A 23,040-nucleotide genomic window follows, 5' to 3' on the forward strand; every position below is an offset into this window, starting at 1 on the left:
ATATGGAAAGATAGGGAAACAGATCGCAATAAAGTGACCCGGAAGAACACTGTAGATTTCGCGGGATTGAGTACCGGAAGTGATAGAAATAGGTTGCCATGGTATTTTTTTCCTTAGCGACGGTAGCGTTTACGCTTAGCAACCATGGCGGAGAGCAAAGAAGACGGTACAAAGTCAGCTTTAAATCAAGTGGAAGAATTAAGGTAAGGAACTTGCTAGAAGCGAACAATCTATTTGTAAAGATCTTCTTAATAAAGAAAACAATTCTGAAATTATATATATATATAATTTTTATTTTTTTATTGCAAAAAGACAAACATAAACACACAGTTTGTTCAATGCCATACAACAAGAGGTATCAGTCACATTGACTACCAGAGACGAAAGGAAAAAGAAAGGAAAAAAGTTACAAAAACTTGAATTCTTTTAAAATATCACGTTTTCTGAGCTTTTTTTTTTTTTTTTTACTTTCTTCAGAAGATTACTGTATAACTTGAAATCATTTATAAAATGGGACAGATTTGGTTTACAAAGGGCCCACATTGTTTTGTGTATATGGTACTTTCCTAATACAATGAATAGTTGTATAATATATCGTTCATTATTTTTCAAATTATCTCCCTCAAAATAAAAAAAAACACATCACAACCCAATTTTCTACTAATATAATTTTCAATATCCTTCCAAAAAAGTCTTGAGTAGATACAATGGTAAAACAGATGCAAAATTGTTTCCTTTTCCTGACCACAAAATTCGCAAGCATAAGAGATATTAAGATTAAATCTTTCCAAAATATGTTTAACAGGATAAATCCTATGTAGAATTTTGTAAGACACCTCCTTAATTTTATTGTTGACACAAAACTTGTTCAGTATTTTCCATGTTTTGTCCCAGTATATATGACCAAATAAGGAAGACCAAAAAAAACCTTGCTGCAGTGAAAGAAACAGAACAGAGGGCATTTCTTATAATATTATTTCTACACATTTGTTTCAAGATATTAACATTGCCGATGTATAAACTACCACAAAAGTCATCTATATTAATTTGCAAAGAACTCGAATTCTTTAAAAGAAGTACAACACTCTTTGGAATTGCATCAAAAACAATAGCAAAATCTCTTGGTTTAACTGGTAGTTGGAATTTTTCAAGCTTACTCTGCGTAAGACAACAAATACCCATCAGAATTTAACAGCAGTTTTACCAAAATAATCCCTTCATTAATCCAGTTTTAATAAAAACGTGATTTGTTTTTAAATAATATGTCTTTGTTATTCCAAATGCAATAACTGTGTGGTGAAAAATTGCGTTTATAGATGAAATTCCATGCTAACAGGGCCTGCCTACAGAAACCAGACAGTTTAACCGGAATTTTATCAACAGAAAAATTGCATTTCAACAAAAATGTTATGTCCCCAATAGAGTTAAATATATAATTAGGAAATATATTCCAAACACTATCTTTATTTTTCAGAAAATCTATTAACCATCATCCTTAAAGTTCTAACGTTTTTTTAAGACACACTTTACACGCGCACTTTATCTGCTTCAATCTGATTGGTCAGAAGTTTTTATTGATACAATTGATAAAATGTATTGATTTTTATAGCAGCTATTACAGGTTTTTATTAATTTATGTGAATTAGTGAATTATTATCACAGAAAGACTCTCCCCATCATCTTATACTGATAATAGGATGATTAAGAAGATTATTCATATCTTAATTATTAATGTCTTATTAATAACTTCTTATTACAATTCTACATTTTCTGTGTCTTTTGTTTTCATGTCTCTGTATCTCCGATGGTTGGGATTTTCCAGATGCGCAAATGCCTTTCTCCAGACAGAGAACGAGATGTTCGAGTGTTTCCTCAGTCGGCTGGACTCGCTCAGCTTGGGCTCACCACTTGCATCCCAGATGGAGAAGGAAGCGGTGATTGTCATAACGACTCATAACGTTAATGGTTAAATAGAAAAAAAGTCATTTCTGTGGAGATACAGAAGCTAAATAGATTATATAGCTTCTCTTATATGGATTCTGGCTAATTCCAAACAAATGATGTTTCTGTGTTCGTGGCGTAAGGGGTGTGGAGAGCTATCTGAAACCAGCGAAACATCTCAGGAGCCGTCGAATCTCCTGAAACTGGAACAGAAGTGTTACATCGCAGAGAGAGAGCTGGAAGAGGCGAGGAAAGAGCTGGAGCCGTTCGACACCACCAGTTTATCAACAAATGTCAATTATTATAAGGTTATCATTTAATATGTGAATTCGACAAAACACACGATGAGCTACAAGAGACAGCTTTAATCATCACCTTCCTAAAGACAACACTTTAGTGTGAGATTTTGAGAGCCATACTGACAGTGTGTACATATCATTTCATTCATTTACAGCATTTAGCAGACACCCTTATCCAGAGCAACTTACATTTTATCTCTTTTTTTTACACAATTAATGGTTAAGGGCCTTGCTTAGGGGCCCATGCAGTGGACATGGGAATCAAACTCACAACCTTCCTATTGGTAGCCCAACACCTTAACCACTAGGCTACCACATCCCCACCCATTGTGTAGTGAACTATGTAGTTTATCACTTCTTCCAAAATTCATATCTCAGTATATGATCAATATATGATGCAAGTTTTCCTTGTGCTTTTCCTCTGGGTACTCCAGTTTCTGCCCCCAGTACAAAGATATGTGTTGTAGGCTGATTGAATTAATTGTGCTATGTGATTATTTGGGACCCCGTCCATAGTGTCCCCAGCATTGTGCATCTTCTGGGATAGACTACAGGTTCCCTGAGACCTGGTGTAGGATAAGCAGTGCAGAAACACACTTGGATTTTTGCATTTTAGCACACTAAGAAATTTGGTGAGGATGTTCTTGACAGATGTTACATTAGAAATGCTATTATTAATGTAAACAATATTTTCTGTCATAAGGTCTGAAACAGAATTTTGAAGCGAACTTGAATTTTGGGGTTTGCAAAAGCATTCAGACTCTGCATATCATCCTTCAATGTTATAGGATTGAGTGTTGGAAATTCAAAAGGAAGTTTCCAAATTAAAAATCACGTTTTTTTTTATGGATTTATGTTAAAACATTTCATCCAGTGTTCTGTGTTTAACTACTTTAGCCTGCACTTTGTGGGAATGTTATTTTGATAGCGAATTTAAAGTGTGAGGATGTAAATGCTTTTATTTTATTTTAAATGCAGTTCATTCGGAATTGCTAACCGTGCGCTAAAAACAAAACAAATTTCTTTATGGATGACGCATGAATCCAACTCTGTAATGGAGGCTTTCTGTTTTCATGGCACAGATTGTTTTGTGTTTCTTTCGCTCACACACTTGACAAATGATTACTACTAATCATTAATGTTGTTTGAACGATATGAGAAGTTTAATAATACAGAACTGTTTCCCACCCCCAAAAAAAGGTAATAAGAGGCAATGACCACCACCATAAATGTTTCTCTTCCTGTCAGGCTGCTATAGGAAACTCGGACAGGCGTCTGGCCCAGATTAAGAGGGAGAGGCATGAGTTTGAAGAGTTTGTTGCTAAAATTCGACAGATCACACCGGTTCAGGCACAAAGGGCACAAAAGATCATCGGGTACATCGAGCGGCAAATAAAAGCCAAGGTAAGATGCGTATTAATAAACCCTAGTAATAAACTAGTAATAAACCTTCATTATGATTATACAGGTGCATCTCAATAAATTAAAATATCGTGGAAAAGTTCATTTATTTCAATAAACTAATTCAAATAGTGAAATTCATGTATTACTTCATGAATATTACTTCATAATATTACTGTATTACAGGGAGACTGAAGTAGTTTAATTGTGATGATTTTGGCTCACATTTAACAAAAACACGCAAAACAAATTAGAATATGGTGACATGTCAATCAGCTAATCAACTCAAAACACCTGCAAAGGTTTCCTGAGCCATGAAAATGGTCTCTCAATTTGGTTCACTAGGCTACACAATCATGGGGAAGACTGCTGACCTGACAGTTCCAGAAGACAATCATTGACACCCTTCACAAGGAGGATAAGTCACAAACATTCATCGCCAAAGAAGCTGGCTGTTCACAGAGTGCTGTATCCAAGCATGTTCACAGAAATTTGAGTGGAGGGAAATATTGTGGAAGAAAAAGATGCGCAACCGAACCGAGAGAACCGCAGCCTTGAGAGGCTTGTCAAGCAAAATCCATTCAAGAATTTGGGTGAACTTTACAAGGAATGGACTGAGGCTGGGGTCAAGGCATCAAGAGCCGCCACACACAAAGGAATTTGGCTACAGTTGTTGTGTTCCTCTTGTTAAGCCACTCCTGAACCACAGACAATGTCAGAGCCATCCTAGCTGGGCTAAGGAGAAGAAGAACTGGACTGTTGACCAGTGGTCCAAAGTCCTCTTTTCAGATAAGAGCAAGTTTTGTATTTCATTTGGAAACCAAGGTCCTAGATTCTAGAGGAAGGCAGGAGAAGCTCATAGCCCAAGTTGCTTGAAGTCCAGTGTTAAGTTTCCACAGTTTGTAATGATTTGGGGTGCAATGTCATCTGCTGGTGTTGCTCCACTGTGTTTTTTGAAAACCAAAGTCACTGCACTTGTTGACTAAGAAATTTTAGAGCACTTCATGCTTCCTTCTGCTGACCAGCTTTTTAAAGTTGCTGATTTCATTTTCCAGCAGGATTTGGCACCTGCCCACACTGCCAAAGCACCAAAAGCTGGTTAAATGACCATGGTGTTGGTGTGCTTGCCTGGCTAGCCAACTCACCAGACCTGAACCCGTAGAAAATCTATGGGCTATTGTCAAGAGGAAAATGGGAAACAAGCAGAGCCGATCAGCCCTATACACTCACTACTCAAGTTGTGTAGGGCCCCGCAAATTACGCAAGGCCCCGCCTCCCCCGCCTCATTTTACAGCGCGTTAATGTTAATGTTTACTGTGTAGATGACCATATGAAGCGGAGCTATCCATCTGACCATGAAAAGAGAAAAAAGAAACAAAATGAGAGTGAAATGTGAGAACAGCAACCAGGTAAACGTGTGTTCTCTTCAGGTTTGTTGTCAGCAAGAGCAAATAACAGTAAAGTAAAGTTGATGTGATTCTGTCTCTAGTCTCTATCTGACTAGCTAAATTAGCTGTGCAGTGCTGTCAGTGCATCTCTTGGCCTGTCTGTCTGTCACACAACAATTTATTGCGTGAACATTCGTGTGAATAAACGCGCAAAGGCAGCGGTGTTTATAAACGGCAGTTCGATCTCCGTGCTGCACATGCACATGCGTTCATATGCGCGTGCAATCGTGCAGGAATTAAACGCGCGCTTTCCAGCAGCAACATCTGTGTGGGGACCAATACAAAAAGTAGCGTGATAGCACTCCTAAATGACAATGTTTATAGTCACTCAATAAAGGTTACAGCAACGTTAATGCAATATGGAAACCAATGGATTTACATTGGAGTGGGCATAATGCCAGGTCAATATGAATGCACATCCCTAAATAATAACCATCAGGGATCAAGTACTGCTCTCGTGCATACTATAAAACAGTGATATGGTATGGCAAGCCATTTTAGCTTTTATACACTCACATGATATGGATTTTTGATATCAAGAATTCAGTTTTCAATACTTAAAATGTAAATATTAAGAGTCTGATTTCTAGAAGTAACCATATTTTTGATATCAGGAATTACATTTTACACTAGTAAAAACATATCTGATATCTGCTATTGCATATTCATTAGGAGCAAACTTTTTTTTAAGAGGAGGGAGATTTATAGTGGGAGCAGTGGGGTGTCAAGTGTGAATGTGTGGCAAATGGTTTACATGGCTCACAGGTCAGGTAGGAGGGCCCCTTAGCAGAATTTTGCTTAGGGCCCCAGGGAGGTCAGGATCGGCTCTGGAAACAAGAGACCAAAAAAATGCGAGTTTCACTATTTGAGTTGAATTATTGAAATAAATGAACTTTTCCATGACATTCTAATTTATTGAGATGCACCTGTATGCATATACTTTATTATTTATTTATTTATTTATTTATTTATTTATTTATTTATTTGGGGTTTTATTAAGTCTTTAATATTTTTTACTCATTTTTTAGAATAATCCCAGAATAGATATCGATATACTAGCAGATTGTGTGTAAAGAGGTAATAATATTAACCAGGGTTGCCAGATTTTGTCTACATTTCCAGCCCAATATTTCTTTCAGAATCCAAACAAAAATATGAATCTAGCCTCAAAATATTATAAAAAAGACGCTTATTTTGAAGGCAATTTGTCAGACCTGCTACTGAATGGTGCTAATTAGCTACTCTGGGTATTTTTAACTGATCACAGAAAAATACTTAGAAATACAGAATAAGCCCATTTTAAAATTTGAGGCTTGACCACATTTACTCCTAGCTGGTCTAATGCATCATGACTTTTTTCCACCTTCCCATTGATTACTATTTCTACTCACTATAACCTTATATCCGTTCAGGTGTCTCGTCCTGCCACCATTCAAAATACAAAGAGCAAACAAATATCTAATATTTATTTTGTGTAATCTGAGTGTTGAAAGACCAAAACACAGTTTAATGTCTCAGTAAATATGTTCGGTTTGCAGTGTTTAGTGGTGAACAGAGATTTGTGTTAGCTATACAGCGGAGCTTTGAGGTAAATCGTACTTCCATTACTGCCAAAAGGTCTTCTAGTCTTGGAATCACATTCAGTTGAGCAGTGATACACAAAAATTTAACAGAACCTCAGTAAAGATGAAGCCATAATGAACAACTGTTCATTTTTTCATTAGGGCAAGGGGCATATTGACCAGTGAGGCACAACCTCCTAAAGTCTGAAAGCAGAAACTTTCCAGAAAGGAAAATACCCAGATAATAATATCTCTCTTTTCAAAATGAAAGCTGTAAAGAAAAATATGAAATAATCAACTTTCCTGTGGCCACATTTCCCTGTTCGCTCCTGCAGGAAGTGCTGACGGAACGGATGCACAGGAGAAACAAGTTTTTGCAGATACAAAACTGGAAGCAGCAAATCATGGTGCAGAAGAAGGAACAGATGCAAGAGAAGCTGTCCAGGATCGATTTGGAGCACCTGGTGCAAAAGAACACCCAGTCCCGCGAGTTTCTGCAGAAGTTCCAGGAGCAACTGCTGCATCACAGAATGCTGGTTCGAAAGAGCCAACAAGTATTGAACCTTTACAAGGTACAGATCCAGAACACAAGCCCCAACGTTCTGTTTACCTTGAGGATGCCATGTTCTGTTTATCTCATTTGGTTTAACAAAAGGTGCCACGTGGGTTCCAATAACGTTCTACACATTTAAAAGTTTGTCGTTTCTTGCATGTCAGATTCTGCTTAACATCCATTCCTGACTTTCCTAACATGAGCAGCACAAAAGATTTTCCAGGACAAAATAGAAAAACTCTGCTCTTCAGGATCAAGAGTGATTTGATGTATTATTGAATGACTTCTCATGTTTTTTAATCCATGTGTAGCACCCATGTTTTTATCCATGAATCTTCTACAGTGTTGCAGAACGTACAATACAGCAGCTATTAACACTTTCCCTCAACAACCTCTAATTTTAATGTTAATTAGACAAAAAAAAGTGTTAGTTTTTTCTATAAAGGTCGAATAAACGTCTAGAAGTCGGTTAGAGTCGCAGTGAATGAGTTATTATAGAAACATGTGATAAACCATAAATTCTTAGCGATGTTGAGATAAATGAAAGATTACTTCAAATACTGTACAAAAGAAAAAGTTTAAATGCAATCATCTCTCAACAGATCAGTTGAGCTCATACATACAACTTGAAGAGAAGCTGTAACGTACACAAAACATGATACTGAACTGTATGTTTAGTTTCTTTTTTTAAAAATGGTTCCAGCCCCAAAACAGTGTCCAGCACAGCACTATTAAACATAAACCACTGCTGTATAAAAGCACCATGCTGAGAATATAAAGAGACCCGTGTTGACTCATCATGGTGTTTCTCGGTTGCAGGAGCGTCTCAAGAAGGAAGCGATGGAATCAGAGTCGCTGAGCAGAAAAATCGCTTCACGTGAGGAAAAGCTGTCAAAGATCCGAGAGCAACAGCAAAAGGTCGAGAAGGTGAGGATGGTGTTGGAAGCAGGAAAAACGACTTTGTCAAAGGGACAGATTGTGATGGCGGTCTCTAAAACAGCAGGTCTTGTGAGGTGTTTATAGTATGCAGTGGTTTAGTAAATACCAAAAGTGGTCCAAGGAAGGACAACCCATAGGTGGACAATTCTCATTGAAGCGAATGATGATGGAAGGCTAGCTGTAGAGCTACTGTAGCACAAAGTGCGGAAAAAGATTTCCCCGACTCTGATAGAAAAGGTGCCAGGACACAAAGAACATCACAGTCAAGTCAAGAAGCTTTTATTGTCATTTCAACCAAATATAGCTTTTGCAGTACACAGTGAAATGAGACGTTTCTCCAGGATCAAGGTGCTGCATAAAACAAAGACAGGGCTAAGGACATGTAAGTAGTCTTAGCCACATAAAGTGCAACTGTGCAACCTGGTGCAAACAGTGCAGGACAAGACAAACAAGACAGTGCAGGACAAAGACAGTGCAGTACAAAAAACAGTGCAGACAATACAAAAAGTACAAAAAATGCAATACACAAAAGACAATAAACAGTAACAGAAACAGAGCCGACCGACCAGCGTAAATACTGAATGTTTAAACAATATTTCGTGCAGTAAACAGCTTCCTCCCTGTGGGGCTGTTTAAGTGTACACCAGTCAGAGTATCCATGCTAATCCCGATCCACTGACCCTGGAGCAGTGGAAGAAGGTGACCTGATCTGATGGATCACGCTTTCTTTTCTATCGTGTGAACAGCCAAGTGTGTATATGTCACTTACCTGGGGAAGCGATTTCACCAGGATGCGGTACAAGAAGCTAGCGGTATGGTGCTCTGTGCAGCGTTCTGCTGGCCAACTTCGGGTCCTGGCGTTTTTGTGATTGTACCACTTACCTATACATTTTTTCAAACCCAGTAAACATTTTCATTGCAAACGATACTGGACGTTGCCACACTGCAAAAAATGGTTCAGGAATGGTTTGAGGAATATAAAGTACACAAGGTCTTGATTTGGCCTCCAAATTCCTCAGATCTCAATCTGTTCGAGCATATATCAAGATCAGAATAGTCTGGTTTGAAAGGCGTTCAATCATCCGTTCATCTTCAGTAACCCGTTTATCTTGGTCAGGGTCACGGTGCATCTAGGGGCAATTTAGTGTAGTGCATCCACATCTCGGGATGCTTTTGAGAGGAAATTGGAGACCAACAATAATATGGAAAGCAAATGAAACACCAGTCAGAAAATGACACAAGCTTGGGATGTAACTGGGAAACCCTGGAGCTATGAAACACGTACACACACACGCACACACGCACACACACAGGAAAAACACCCCAAAATATAATGTGTAATAATTTGACTTGTTTTCCGCATTCCTACTTCATTAGGGGTGTTATAACCTTCATTTTTTGAGATGTGAGCTGAATGTATTTTCAGACAATTATTATTGTTTATTTATTTTTATACAGACACATTTCTCTGTGTGTCCTGTACGCAGGAGCGAGCTCAGGCCGAGGATCTGAATAAGAAGCTGAAAGAGCAGTCGGCTAATTTCCGCGTCCCAGATGTCATGGAATACGTCGAGTCCAAGGCCACGAATGATCGACACAGGCAGACCATCAAGTCCATGGAGCGTAAAGTGAGGATTGCTAAGGTGAGCCGAGGCAAAATTACAATCTCAGCTAACTATGTTGAAGGACCAAGCATGGTTTATTAAAGTGTCTCAGCGTGACAATCACTTGGAAAGCCTTTTAATTCATAATTAAGGATAAATCAGGCTCATTTAGGTTTATAAATACACCACATCACTGCTGAAATCTCAATTCTGGCTAGAGGTTGTTGAATAATTTTCTATAAGAACAGATGAAGTTTATATTAATCAGGTTCATCGTTCTAATACCTGATTGTTTTACGTTTTCTGTGAGGGGATGAATGGAATGAGTCCAAGGTTGTGTAGCTCATTGTTACAGACAGAGGTAAAGAGATTAGCCACATGCTTTTCTATATTGTAGAAAATACAAAATACACAACAGTTGTCTTTGTACAATCTGCAGATGACATCGAAGACTAAGAGTCCAGGAGACTTGGCAGGCTGCAGTAAGAGCGAGGAAGAGCTAATCCCTGATCAACAATCCCATCAACCTTTCGACTGATCGACCTGAATCCTTATTTAATATTCATATGCCTTATTCATTCTTTATAAAATGGACCTGCACATCATCTTTCCACGAACCCGGCTGAAATAAAACATTCAAATTCCAAACCCCACACGTTATTAATGAGAAAGTTTATTAGTTAGTGCTGTGTATATTAAATGCTACATACAGATATTTAGCATAAATGTCACATCCATCTCCACATGAAATTTTTCTTACTAACTCATCCACAGTCTACAATTTGAAAAAGCTAAAGAGGAGTTTTTAAAACAGATTACAGGAACTAACACAGCAGGCATGCACGAGGCAGAGTGCAGGACCACAGACGCTCAAAAACCCCTCACCTCCAGCCAGAATGTCCCCCCATCGTCCTTATTACCCAGCATCCCTTCCTTTGTGGCCCTGACCCTCCTACCAAGTATATATATTTATATAGAAATTTTAAACAATATTAATAACAAAAAAAAAAAAAAAGAAAAAAAAAAAGAATACACAATGGAAATGTGAAAACAAACACAAACATTTTTTTCTTGAATCCCGACCGCCTGTTGAGTCAAACTTTTAATGCCTTGGGGAGAAAAGACACCTCTTGAAAAACATGTTTAATTAAGAGTGTATATGTAAAATATATATATATATAAAAAATGAAAACCACAATATAAACATGGAGGCTATGGATACACCCTGAATCGCTCATGCTTTTAAGGCCAAATGTAGCTAGAGCTCCGACTTCCACATGGCAGGCGTTAATTATAATACTGCACGGCCCTCAGAGGCCTGCTCGTCAATCACAGCCATGTGAAAATGGAGATAAAAAAGATTAAAAAAAATTATTGAGTGCCACACAACCTCGCTTGTGCAAAACTACCACCTCCACCTTGGGAGTTCAAAATTAGGAGATGTAGAGATTTGCGTACGTTTATTCTGCACTGGCGTCCACATTCGCTCAAGGTCTAGGGTGCAAAAATGATGACTTGTTGACTGTCGGCAAATTAAGGACACTAAACAACGTAGGTTGGATGAGAGGGCAGCGATGGCTTCGACCTTCACTCATCTCACATCACAGAGCGAAAGGAAATTGTTCTCATACTAAAAAAAAAAACGAAAGACGGCACACGCGGGGGCGTCATTTTACAGTATAAACGCAGGCAAGTCAACAGGAAATATAACAAATCTATACAGGCTGTAGAAATCTCGCTCATGCTACTATACAGAGTCATAGTCACGAGTCATAGTCAAAATCTGGTTGACGCTAAGGGAGGTTGTGACATTGACCTATTCTCAAAGCTGGTTCTGAATGAGGGGTTAAAAAAAAAAAAAAGAACGGAAAAACAAAAGCCCGGCTCCTCGTCTGTGAGGGAACGAGCACGAATCATCAAGGTGCACAAAACTACTCGCGTATGACACCGTCACCACTATCGTCGTCATCATCATTTTCATAAACAAATGCCTAGAAATCTACCAAGCAAATAAAAAAAGAAAGAAAGAAAAAAAAAAGAATAAAGGAAGGAAAAAAGGTTAATGGACAATTTGATAGAGTTCCATATAATAGTAATAATAATAAAAAAAAAATCTATAAAAAAGTTTAAGAAAGACTAAAGACAGGACTAGAAAACGTGACGTATACATACTATCCTATGTACTTACAGTAACACAAAGCTGCTTCAGGACAGTCACACTTGTGGGAATATGAACTGTATGTGTAAATGAGCAACGTATATATTTCTATATAGTATATATTTATGTATAATTGCGGTGAAATGCGGAGACGGTGATGGACTACCTGGTTTACAACATGCCCATTCTGGGGAATCATACAGTACTTTCTCTTTTTTTTTTTCCTTTTTTGGTACATACAATTTCTTGCACGTTGAAGGGCATACACACACGAACGAGACAGCGTGAACAGTTCATAATATTGTAATAGCACAATATAGGCAAACCCCCGTCTGTTACGGAACGTCTGGTCAGCGTCGCCTAGCCAAGGTGTCTAAAAGTAGGCAATACAGTTTGGAACAGTGACGTGAGGACGTATTTACAGTATTCTTCATTTCAGAGCATGGCTAGGGACTGACCCGTCTCCCATCAACTCATTCTTGATTGGTAGAAAGGGATCTGTAGCTGCAAATAAAAATAAAAAGCACACAAACACTATCTAAAACGCACTAGCTACTGTCAACTATATCATTTTTTTCCTTCACCCTTTTCCTTTATTTTTCCCTCTCTTTAATGTTTTTATTTTATTTTATTTTTTTTTAAATATAAACTCGTGCTCTGATGGATAAAAGAGTGATTGAACTAAATACCAAACTGAAAGACTGGCATAAAGACTCCAGACTGAGACGTTTCTTCGTCTCTCCCTCTCTCTGCTCGCCATGGAAAGTGTTTGTCCTTCATTATTTTCCCTTGAATTGTAATAAAATGGAGCTTTGAATCAAGGCTGGAAAGAGAACGATGCTTCGAAATTTCAGCACCTATTGCTTGTCCGAGATGAAGTGGTGTCCAACGGAAAAATGGGGTAATTCCTGTATATGTAGGTAAGGAAGTGAATATACCACTTGCTTAGTATTTGGAGCTATCTAAAAACAACAGAGGGACACAACAGGAGGGTCACTGAATAAGGGAAGAAACTGGGTATCCGCCTCCTTCAGCAGTGTGTTGGACCGTGTGCTCCTGGAGCAATCCGAGATCTGCAAAGCGTTCTCCGCACCACACGCACTTGAACTGTGCATCCCTGGAGTGAACGCTTTGGTGTTTGGCAAGGTGCTCTCTCTGCTTGAAGCCCTTATCACAGCTTGCGCATTTGTACGGCTTCTCGCCGGTGTGGACGCGCCGGTGACGGTTCATCTCTGACGAGTATTTGAAGCGCTTCTCGCAGTCAGGGCACTTGAGCGGCTTCTCACGTGACGGGTCGCAGCGGTGCTGAACGAACTCGGATGACGAGAGGAAGCGACGGTCACACAGCGAGCACTTCAGAGGCTTCTCGTTGCAGTGTGTGGTTTGGTGGCGCTGCAGCGTTGATGCTTTCTTGTAGGCCTTGCCGCAGACGTCACACTTGTACGGCTTGTCCGGGTTGATGGGCGGGCTTGAGCTTTCACCGCACTTGTGCCGTAGCAGCTCGCCCGACTGGCTGAAACCTTTGCCGCATGAGGCACACTTGAACAGGTTGTCCATGCCGTGCACGTGCTGGTGGTAAAGCAGGTGTGAGGGCTGCAGGAAGCCCTTGTCACACAGGTTGCACTTGAACGGTCGGTCTCCCGAAGCTGTGTGCGTGCGGCGGTGACGCACAAGAGCGTACTGCTGCTTGAAGCTCATTTGGCAGTCATCGCAGTGATATGGCCGCTCCTCAGAGTGTGTGCGCTCGTGTTGGCGCAGGTCGGACGGCCGCTTGAAGCCCTTCCCACACGTGGCGCAGCGAAATGGCCGCGTGCCCTGCGGCTGACACTGGTGGTGCAGCAGTTCGGATGACTCTTTAAAGTGCAGCTCACACACGTTGCACTTAAACAGATGCTCTCCCGAATGCGCATACATGTGTCGCACCAGGTGTGAGCGGTGCTTAAAGCTCTTATCACATACGGCACACTTAAACGCTCGCACCGAACTGTGCGTGTGCTGGTGGTGCTGCAGGTGGGACTGCTGGCTGAAGCTCTTGTCGCACGTATCGCATTTGTATGGTTTCTCGCCCGTGTGAACACGCTCATGTCGTGTAAGTTCTGATAGGTGGCGGAAACCCTTTGAGCAAACAGAGCACTTGTAGGGCCTGTAAGGGGCCGAGGACTCGAAGGTGGGCTGTCCAGAAGCACCAACTGCTGCGCTGCTGCTTGCTGATGCACCGTCACCGGAAGGCTGAGCAGGATTGCTGCCTGAAGACGTTGGCGTGGCGTTTCCTGAAGACCCAGGCCGGTAGGTCTTCTCGCAGATTGAGCACTTCATGGGGTTTCCACTGTTGTGTGCATTGTGGTGCTGTGCCAGCGACGTGAGCAGAGAGAAGCCCATCTTGCACACACCACACACAAACGGTTTCTGCTCCACCTGCACACACTGGTGTTCCAAGAGGTCTGTGGCTTGGTGAAAAATCTTCAGGCACTGTGTGCACTGGAATGAGCGGTCCTGGTTTACCATGCACTGGTGCTCGTGTGGATTGGCCAGATGTGAGATGTCATGGCCACACGCGCCACATTTGTGGCCTCCTTCGCTCCCCACCTGCAACGTAGGCTGCTGCGCCTGAGACGGATGCTGTTGCTGGCTGTGCTGTTGGCTGTGTTGCTGGCTGTGATGTTGCTGCTGCTGCTGCTGCGACTGCAGGGCATCTGGCTGCAGCACTATGCCGTACACGGCGCATCCGAGTGCGTTCTCTGCTCCTGGCGGGATGGTGTGGACGACAGGAGGCGGGGCAACAGCATGCTGCTGCCATGCCTCCGTCATCCGTGCCCGTGTGTACGGATTCAGCTTGGTGCCGTAGTGGGACCGCTTGGCGTGTGACTCCAGAGGGAAAGGGTTGCTGGACTGGCCGCGATGCGACAAGTGGGGGGGCAACGAGGAACTAATTTTGACGGCTCAGTAGGACCACCACAGGTGAGAAATTGGGAGATGTATTACACCTCAAACCTCCAGGAGAACTTGCTGGCTCTAAAATGTGCTCAGAACACTGTGGGGGGCATCCTCGCAACGTGAAAAACAAGATATGGAAGATGGACGATCACAGGCACACCAGTTCCACCAGATTCCTTCAGACGTGTTCACTCCTGCAAAGAGGAAATCAGTCAATGAATTATTTGTGATAAGTCACACAATTCAGTTTTTATCTAATTTGTTAGCACTTGCTAAGACTAAGGTGAACGTGTCCAAGATATTTTTTAATTAATCTTGGCCCTGATCCATACTTTCATCCTCTTATCAGTCAAGGACAACATGAGAATTGAGCTGTAACCGTAACATTAACAGAACCCTTCAATACTAAAACGTTTGTTTTAGGAAACAAAATCGGAGAAAATGCATCTTTTAGTATTTCATATATACAACAATAGTTTCATTTGTAGCCCGTGTCTTAATGGGACGTCCACTTTTACGTAACGTTTAGGCTGACAGATGCAGAGGAGACAAATTTTAATACCCCATATTTAATGTTATGTATTTAATGGTACTTTTCACTTTTTTAGGTTTACTACCACGACTGTGACTCAATTTTCTAATTATTAATACAGACAAAATTTAAGTTCATATAAGCCGGCTTATTGACATTTTCAGTAAGGAAAGAGTTTTAGCATTTGAGCTGCACATTTCTGAGTGCAATTTGGACCAGATCTATTTCTAAAGCTAGTTTAACCCTGAATTGTGAAGTCTAAAAAAAAATAAATAAAGAGAGACTACATTCTATAGACTGATAACATTAATCTTCAAAAAGCTGTAATGATTGTGTCACTTGTAAATCTATAGATTAATGTATGAATTACTATCTACCTGCTCTCATGTTTTTAACCCATTCATCATTATTACTCTACATTCCTTTACTTATCTGTACTTCACTAATTCTGGTCCTACCTTGTAAATGTGTGTGTTATTATTTACAGCTCATGTTTTACAACTAAAATGCTGTATGTTCGTTCAGCTTTTGTTTTTAAACACGTTGCATTAAATCAAGCTGATCGGACATTTACTTCCAATAAACAAGTAAGCAAATATAGATACGGAGAAAAATCTACAAGTGGAAAGACCCCGCTTTCTACTGCCTTCTCAACATTACGATCTCACTTCCACTTCTCCTCGAAACACATTATGTTACCTCAGCTAGTGCTCATTGTATGTTCAATCACAATGCTCATCATCAAGCACACACAAATAGAACGTTGCTGACCAGAATTTCTTTTTTTTTTCGTCTCAGCTTATAACAATAATGTGACGAATACTGACAATGAGCCTTGTTTATGAATCGATAAGCAGAGTTTGTATTGTAAATTCTGGAAAACAGAACTGGAAATTTTGAGCTGGGTGTCTATGGCGATGAATGACAGACAATCACTTGTGAATTATCAGGGGATACACAGCACTGCCGATTTACTTTCAGGGACACCCACAAAACTCCATATAAGGCAGGCAAACTCACACTGCTGACATGACAAAAAAAAAATCAGGTTTAAAATTTAGGAAAATGGAGGAGAAAGAAAAATATATCTACTGTACCCAGGTGAACATGGAAACCAAGCACATAGATTTTAACTATTGTTTAATTCCTTTTAATTCAGAGAAACATCTCAGAGTGATTCTCAGCTTGAAATCCTTCTTGCCCTCAAACATTTCCAAGTGCAACACCTCAAAGTCTCAAGATCGTAACGGATCGATAACAGCATACGGCTCTGAAAGCCTGACAGACTCTGATCCACTTTGGGGTTTTAGGATCAAGTGCTGGCTTGTCGTAGGTTCCTGGAAAGAGACAGAATTCATGCTCCAAATGTGTTAAACCTACCGTTGATACCTTTGCGTTAATTCTGCACGTAGATGTGACACGTTTATTCGATACGGTTCTAATCCAAACATTTGATTTGATTTACATGTAATTAACTCTGTGCTGAACTGGTATTTGAATCAATCTTTGTTTTTTTAGCATTTATTTATTTTTTATGTAAGGGTGCTATAAAAACAAAACATCATTAATCATGATCAGTGATGGGTCTGAGTCAGTGATTAGTGTTTAAATCAGTAATTAAACAAGAGGAAAGTTGGAAAACTCTGCAGCCGGTCAGTATGAAGAAGATGATGCTGCTCGTTGGAACTCCCATTGTTCTGCCTGGAAATGAACCATCTCTGCCTTTAATACGAGATAAAATAAATAAAATAATTTAATATAAAGTCTGGGGGTTGGAAATACTCAGAAAAAACCTCACACTCTCAACAGGCAGAATAAGAAACTGCACCGTTTATTTACTTACCAACTGAATAAACAAACATTTACGCCACTTGTTTATCTACATTAGCATTAGCAATAGCAGCTATTCGGCTAGGTTTACATTTTTGCACACGAAACGAATATAGAGTGCACGAAGAAAAGTACAAAAAAGAAAATACCAACCTTAATGTTAAAACTAAACAAATAAGACATCTTACACGCTCATGTGCTGTTTACAAAATGAAAAAAATTATCATTGATACCGGAGAGCAAGCCGGCTAACTAGCTATTAGCATTAGCCGTCAGCATATATCGTTATTTCTACTAAAAATAAACGTTTAAACACGTTATTATGTTTTTTCTTTACATACCTTTTCGTTTCCGAGAACACAAATTGGCATCAGACTTTGTTTAATTTCTCTTCTTTTAAAATGTGTTAAAATATGTTCCGGTTTCGTAACCGACCGAAGGCCACAATCTGATCCGCGGATTTTCCTGCTCGCTGGACGCCGCAGGCCGCTCACTTTAATCCGCTTGTAAAAAAGCACCGCGAAAGTCGGAACGGTTTTTCTATAAACAACTAGCAATCGTAACTTGCGTGTGGTGAGAGTCTAAAGAGATCGACTCATCGGGTTAAAAAGTCGTATTTACGCGCTTTTTTTTAACTTAATTTCGGTTTCATAGCAGCAGCAGCAACAGCAGCACAAGGCTCCGTTTGACCACCAAAAAAACCCCCCAACAGGAACCTGAATAATAAATAATCGGCATCATACAGAGAACACACCGGAAACATGGGGCAGATTGCTTTATTTTAAACAAATGCAAACTTATCATCAAATACACAAAGCGAAAACGAAGTTTATTTATTTAAAAACACGTTTATTTTGTTATTTATTACAAAAAAAAATGTAGCCAGATATATTTTGGCTCGAAACGGATCATGGCTGTGGAGAGACGAATTCGTCCTTAAAAACGTTTTAAAACGGCCAACTTTTAAACCTTTTCTACTGAGATCGTTGAAAACCTTAAATACGACTTGCTAATTATTACTTTTATCAACAAAGAAAAAAAAAAAAACATTTGTTGAATATTTCTACCACGATTCCGGAACTAATGCGGTCGATAATTGTTGCAGGTGGGACTTTATGACGACGCAACACTTCGCCTTTCAGTTCCAAACTTCTCTGTGCTTTTTATTGAATAAGGGATAAAAACAACATATTTAAACTATATTTCGATTACTACACGTTTTTATAGCTGGTCGTTTAGGATGTTGTGTTAATACGCCTGTCAATGAAGCTATATTTACGCGTGTAACTTATTTCAAGCTGTTTATTTGTGTGTTAGCATGCTGGTTAATTACAGCAGCAGCTCTGATGAGGAAGATGAAGTCGTTGCTACAAACAGAAATAATAATGAAACCAGGTTTGGTGCATCTCAGCATTAGTCATAAATAACTTTATTTTTTTGTTGTTGTTTTTTTCATGGAGTGAAACTGAACACTTGTGTTTTATCCAGGGTTTCAGATCCAGGAAAGAATGAAGGCTCACGTCAGACTCGCCTTCCTCTGCCTTCCTCAGTGATGGAGATGTTCAGAGACTCAGAAGAGCAGCACTTTGATCACAGAGCTCAACATGGAGGTCGACTCAGGTCTTTCCAACACGAGAGAGGCAACTGGGCTACGTATGTCTATCTGCCATGTAAGACTCAGTCAAGTCAAGACGCTTTTATTGTCATTTCAACCATATCAGAATCAGGTTTAATGGCCAAGTATGTTGACACACACAAGGAATTTGGTTCCAGCTGTTTGTGACTCTCAAAAGTACAGACATATAGCTGTTGCAGTACACAGTGAAATGAGACAATGTTTCTCCAGGACCATGATGCTACATAAAACAAAGACAGAGCTAAGGAGCTTAGTAAGTTAGTCCTAGCCACCTAAAGTGCAATTGTGCAACCTGGTGAAAACAGTGCAGGGCAAGACAGACAAGACAGTGTGGGACAAAAGACAGTGCAAACAAAAAATTATAAGACGATACACAAAAGACGGTAAACAGAAACAGCGCTGACCAGTATAAATACTGTATGTTCAGTGTTAGCGATCTAATGTAAAATCTGATGCATGTTCCCCAGTCTGGTCCTAATACAGCAGATAATTAGCTGCCTATATAAGAATTAGGTGCATTAGAGTAGGAAAAACATTCATATACAAATGGCTAAAGGTATATGTGGAGACCTGACATTCATAGCATATTTTTTTTTCCAGGATTTTCACAAACATTTTTCACCAAAATTAGAAGCACGTGAATGTCTAGAAGGTCTTTGTATTTTACAGTATTAGGATTTCCAGTGCGATAAAGCTCATGTGCGAAATGCGTTCATGAGACATGCGTTCGCCTAGAACGATGCGGAATACCTCAAGTGTTCTGTTACAGAGCTCTGACCTCAATCCTACTGAGCACTTTTGGGATGAACAGAAACACTGACTGCACCTTAGACCTCCACATCCAACATCAGTGCCTGATCTCACTAGTGCTGTGGCTGAATGAGCTCAAATGCCCACAGCCCTCTCCAAAATCTAGTGGAAAGTCTTCCCAGAAGAGTAGAAGGTGCTAAAGTAAGCAAACCAGCCCTGGAATATGTTATTGTTTTAATAAGTGCATATGGGTGTGACGGTCAGGTCTTCACATACTTTTGACCATGTTGTATGAAGAACAGGTTCAAGCGGAGTACACACCTATGGACTTTGTACTCGTGCTTCAGATTCTGAAAAATGTGATTGTGGACTGTGTGAGGGTCAGTGAGGACAGGATTGTGACCCACTGACATAGTCTTTTTTTTTTTTTTTTTTTAACAATCAGTGGTGTGTTAAATATTGGCCTGAATCTGAGGTTCTGTTTCAGATGAGCCTGAAGAAGTGTTTCTGGAGTTGCTGGATGAGTTGCGGGTTTGTGCCGCAGCTCATGGCGTCACCTTGACCCGGGCCGAAGAGTTTCACGTCAGCCTCTCTCAGACGGTGATTCTGCGACACCATTGGATTCAGCCGTTCGTTCAGTCGCTGCGTTCTGCGCTGGCAACATGCAGTGGGTCTGGACCTGTTTTCTATAAATTACCCCATTAACCTTAAAATTGCTTCATGACGTATATTAACTGTGAGCCTTTTTGTTTTTGTTTTTTGCAGATTTGTATGTCTCGCAGATAAACTGAAGGTTTACTCCAATCAAGAAAAAACTAGGCAAGTTTCTCATATCTTACATGAATTTTAGTAAAGTAAGTGAATTACAGGGCACAGCAGTGGCAGCTTGGCTGTGCTGGGCCTTGAACCCCGATCCTCCGATCAACAACCCAGAGCCTTAACCATTTGAGCCACCACTGCCCATATAGTTAAGCAAATAGGGGAGCAAAAAAACTAAAATGACCTAAAATACCTAAAAACGAATGTTTCTTGCATGTTTACAGTCACGTTACTTCCCAGCAACATAAAATAAGTCGTTTATATTCTCGCTTCCGCTGAGCCGTCTTTCAGACCCCTGATTAAACGCTCCTCACTGTGACCTCTCATCCTCTGCAGGACTTTTCTCGGTATGGAAATCTCGACAGGTCACATGCAGCTTCTTGAAGTTGCGAAAAGTGTGGACAAGGTCATGGAAGAGTTCAACCTCAGCACTTACTATGAGGTCGGCAGATTTGATCAAGATGAATCAGATGTTACTCGACCTTTGCTTTCATTTGCTCACTTACGATGTCTTCTAGGATCCGTCGTTTCACTTGAGTCTCGCCTGGTGTGTTGGTGACTTTGCTGAAAAACTGCAGCATACGTGTTTAGCAGAGTTGCAGGTACAGTGCTGTGATTTTATTCGTTACCGATGACCGACGTTTTGACTAAACGGATATTCCGAAGAATTTAAATGTAAAAAAGGAACAGGAAGAAATCGAGTCCTTAATTCCAAAGACGTAGACATAGAGGAGAAACGCTGGAGTTGCAATGCAACGATTTCTACAGACACACAGAGATTTCACAGAAACGCTCATGACCGAACATGACTTCAGAAGAAGTCAATGAAAAACAAAAATAAATAGCAGAAAATAAATACTTCTGGCTGAGAAGACTGTATGGGTGCTTCGTTCGGCTCGGGTCGTGTTGTGACTCACTGCTGTGTTTGTGAGCCGTGAGCCTCAGTGATCAGGAATCGTGAATATCACACGATTGTTGTTTACAATTCGAGGTCAGGGAGGCTCTGATAGGGCTGGGCAATAAAACGATAACGATATGTATCGCGATAGACCCGTGATCAATATCAATAAAAAATGTGTTCGATAAAACGTTCAATATTTTTTTCTTTTTCGTCCGAAGAAAACAGAGGTTGCGAAGCACGTTTGGCTTCATTAACAAAGACACTCACTCTCTGGTAACCTAGCAACGTAGGGAGTGACACACAAACAGCCAATCATGTAACAGTATCATGCGATGAAATTGTAAATAAAAAAGGAAAAGTCAGCTACTTTTTCATATTTCTGCAGGTTTTATATTTCAAACAATGTTACTGTCGTGTATCAGGTTTGTTTTTTATATTACAGATGTATCTCAGTTTACCTCAGTTTTATTTCTGTTTACAAAACACTGCACATATTTTAAAACACTTTATTCACCAGAAGGTGAACAGCTAGTGAACATCCTAGCACTAAACTCTCACTAAATTCTCAGGTTTATATTTAACGCTTTGCATTATTTTATTACACTTCATTAAGCATTTCTTACATTTTCTTTCATTTTGCACCTTAAATGTTAAGAGATAATTGTTAAGTGTTCATTGTGACTTTAGACTTATGTTTACATTTTAATTATTTGAGTTTTATATTGAGTTTAAGACATTTCTGCCTTAATAACTGAGGGGATTATGATCAGAGGAAGGTTAAGTTTTAAGTAAAAATGTTTAAATTAACTTATTTTAAATGGGTCATAAAAAATAGCAATAATTATCAATATCGACCGACATGAAACACTGATATCGTGATACAGTTTTCAGCCATATCGCCCTGCCCTAGGCTCTGACTTGTTCAGGAGCAGTAATCATAGCGCACACTCTCTAATATTAATGAGAGCAGCTAAACAAGCATCCGTCACTTCCTAAACATATTTAAATCGACCCTGTCCGATTTTTCATATCAATTGAATCCCACCCATGTTACTGACCTGTTTTAACCCCTGAACTGTTTCCTTTTCTCTCTGTCCAGAGTCTCATGGAAGGCCACGAAGATGAACCTTTCCAGATAAGGCTGAAGTGCAAGGAGCTCCGCTGCAAAGCCGGGAATAAATTCTATCAGTTCCCAATAAAGTGACACAATACAGTTGGAAGGATATTACAGTAATAATAGACTAAAGCCTTCAGACACTCCAGACAATCAGAAGAGTCAGAGACGCTTTGCTAAAGATTTGATGAATGTACAATTTTACAGTGTGAAGTCTACCGCATGGAAAATGTTGTGGCTGGCGATAAAGGACGTATTAAAGTACCTTATTTCAATATATATTTTTGTACTGACGTTTATTGTCAGTCTTACACGGATACTGAAGATTTATATCTAATGCACTGCTGCTTAGGGCTGCAGCTATGGATTATTTTAGTAATTGAGGATTAATCGAGTAATCGGATAAGAATGACTTTTTCTTTTCTTTAAAAAAAAAAAGGAATAATGAATGTGCAAGAGAAAATAAGACGGGTGTCTTAAAACGAACAACTTATTTGTTTACTTTGCTGAAACTGCATACATTAATTACTGCAAACACTAAACCCATGCAGTCTGTGACGGAGAGAGTGAGACTAGGAACATGAACGACGCTTAGGCTTTCACAAAACAGCTAATTCGG

The 23,040-nt window shown here is 39.8% G+C and overlaps 3 protein-coding genes across 4 annotated transcripts; 2 read left to right on the forward strand and 1 right to left on the reverse strand.

The window, feature by feature from the left end:
• The first annotated feature begins 47 nt into the window (after window positions 1-47).
• ccdc113 (coiled-coil domain containing 113) lies at window positions 48-10,802 on the forward strand. Of its 2 annotated transcripts, XM_027135621.2 has the most exons (8): window positions 48-203; window positions 1,823-1,934; window positions 2,085-2,249; window positions 3,489-3,644; window positions 6,987-7,223; window positions 8,024-8,131; window positions 9,631-9,786; window positions 10,187-10,802. In XM_027135621.2, the coding sequence occupies exons 1-8, from the start codon at window positions 145-147 to the stop codon at window positions 10,283-10,285; spliced, it is 1,092 nt and encodes a 363-aa protein (XP_026991422.2). In that variant the 5' UTR covers window positions 48-144; the 3' UTR covers window positions 10,286-10,802. The 2 variants fall into 2 exon arrangements, with proteins under 2 accessions (XP_026991422.2, XP_026991423.2); XM_027135622.2 differs by lacking the exon at window positions 10,187-10,802 and having other exon boundaries at window positions 9,602-9,786.
• On the reverse strand, window positions 10,401-17,910 carry znf319b (zinc finger protein 319b). Its single transcript, XM_027135619.2, has 2 exons — window positions 17,543-17,910; window positions 10,401-15,033 (listed from the first exon to the last, which is right to left on the reverse strand). Exon 2 carries the CDS (start codon window positions 14,711-14,713, stop codon window positions 12,899-12,901), a length of 1,815 nt encoding a protein of 604 aa, XP_026991420.1. The 5' UTR covers window positions 14,714-15,033; window positions 17,543-17,910; the 3' UTR covers window positions 10,401-12,898.
• usb1 (U6 snRNA biogenesis 1) lies at window positions 17,902-22,700 on the forward strand. Its single transcript, XM_027135626.2, has 7 exons — window positions 17,902-18,596; window positions 18,690-18,871; window positions 20,075-20,258; window positions 20,353-20,406; window positions 20,743-20,848; window positions 20,925-21,008; window positions 22,407-22,700. Exons 1-7 carry the CDS (start codon window positions 18,520-18,522, stop codon window positions 22,509-22,511), a joined length of 792 nt encoding a protein of 263 aa, XP_026991427.1. The 5' UTR covers window positions 17,902-18,519; the 3' UTR covers window positions 22,512-22,700.
• The last annotated feature ends 340 nt before the right edge of the window (window positions 22,701-23,040 follow it).

The sequence above is a fragment of the Tachysurus fulvidraco genome, chromosome 17 (assembly GCF_022655615.1).
Source record: "Tachysurus fulvidraco isolate hzauxx_2018 chromosome 17, HZAU_PFXX_2.0, whole genome shotgun sequence".
NCBI classification, from domain to species: Eukaryota; Metazoa; Chordata; class Actinopteri; order Siluriformes; family Bagridae; genus Tachysurus; species Tachysurus fulvidraco.

Bases quoted from the DNA above. Each gene is read 5' to 3' on its own strand.
- usb1 (XM_027135626.2), top strand. From the start codon at position 18,520: ATGCTGGTTAATTACAGCAGCAGCTCTGATGAGGAAGATGAAGTCGTT. The intron at 20,259-20,352 runs GTCTGGACCTGT...TGTTTTTTGCAG, and splicing joins GCGCTGGCAACATGCAGTGG to ATTTGTATGTCTCGCAGATA. The intron at 20,407-20,742 runs GCAAGTTTCTCA...CATCCTCTGCAG, and splicing joins TCCAATCAAGAAAAAACTAG to GACTTTTCTCGGTATGGAAA.
- ccdc113 (XM_027135621.2), top strand. From the start codon at position 145: ATGGCGGAGAGCAAAGAAGACGGTACAAAGTCAGCTTTAAATCAAGTG. The intron at 3,645-6,986 runs GTAAGATGCGTA...TCGCTCCTGCAG, and splicing joins AGCGGCAAATAAAAGCCAAG to GAAGTGCTGACGGAACGGAT. The intron at 8,132-9,630 runs GTGAGGATGGTG...TCCTGTACGCAG, and splicing joins AACAGCAAAAGGTCGAGAAG to GAGCGAGCTCAGGCCGAGGA.
- znf319b (XM_027135619.2), bottom strand. From the start codon at position 14,713: ATGACGGAGGCATGGCAGCAGCATGCTGTTGCCCCGCCTCCTGTCGTC.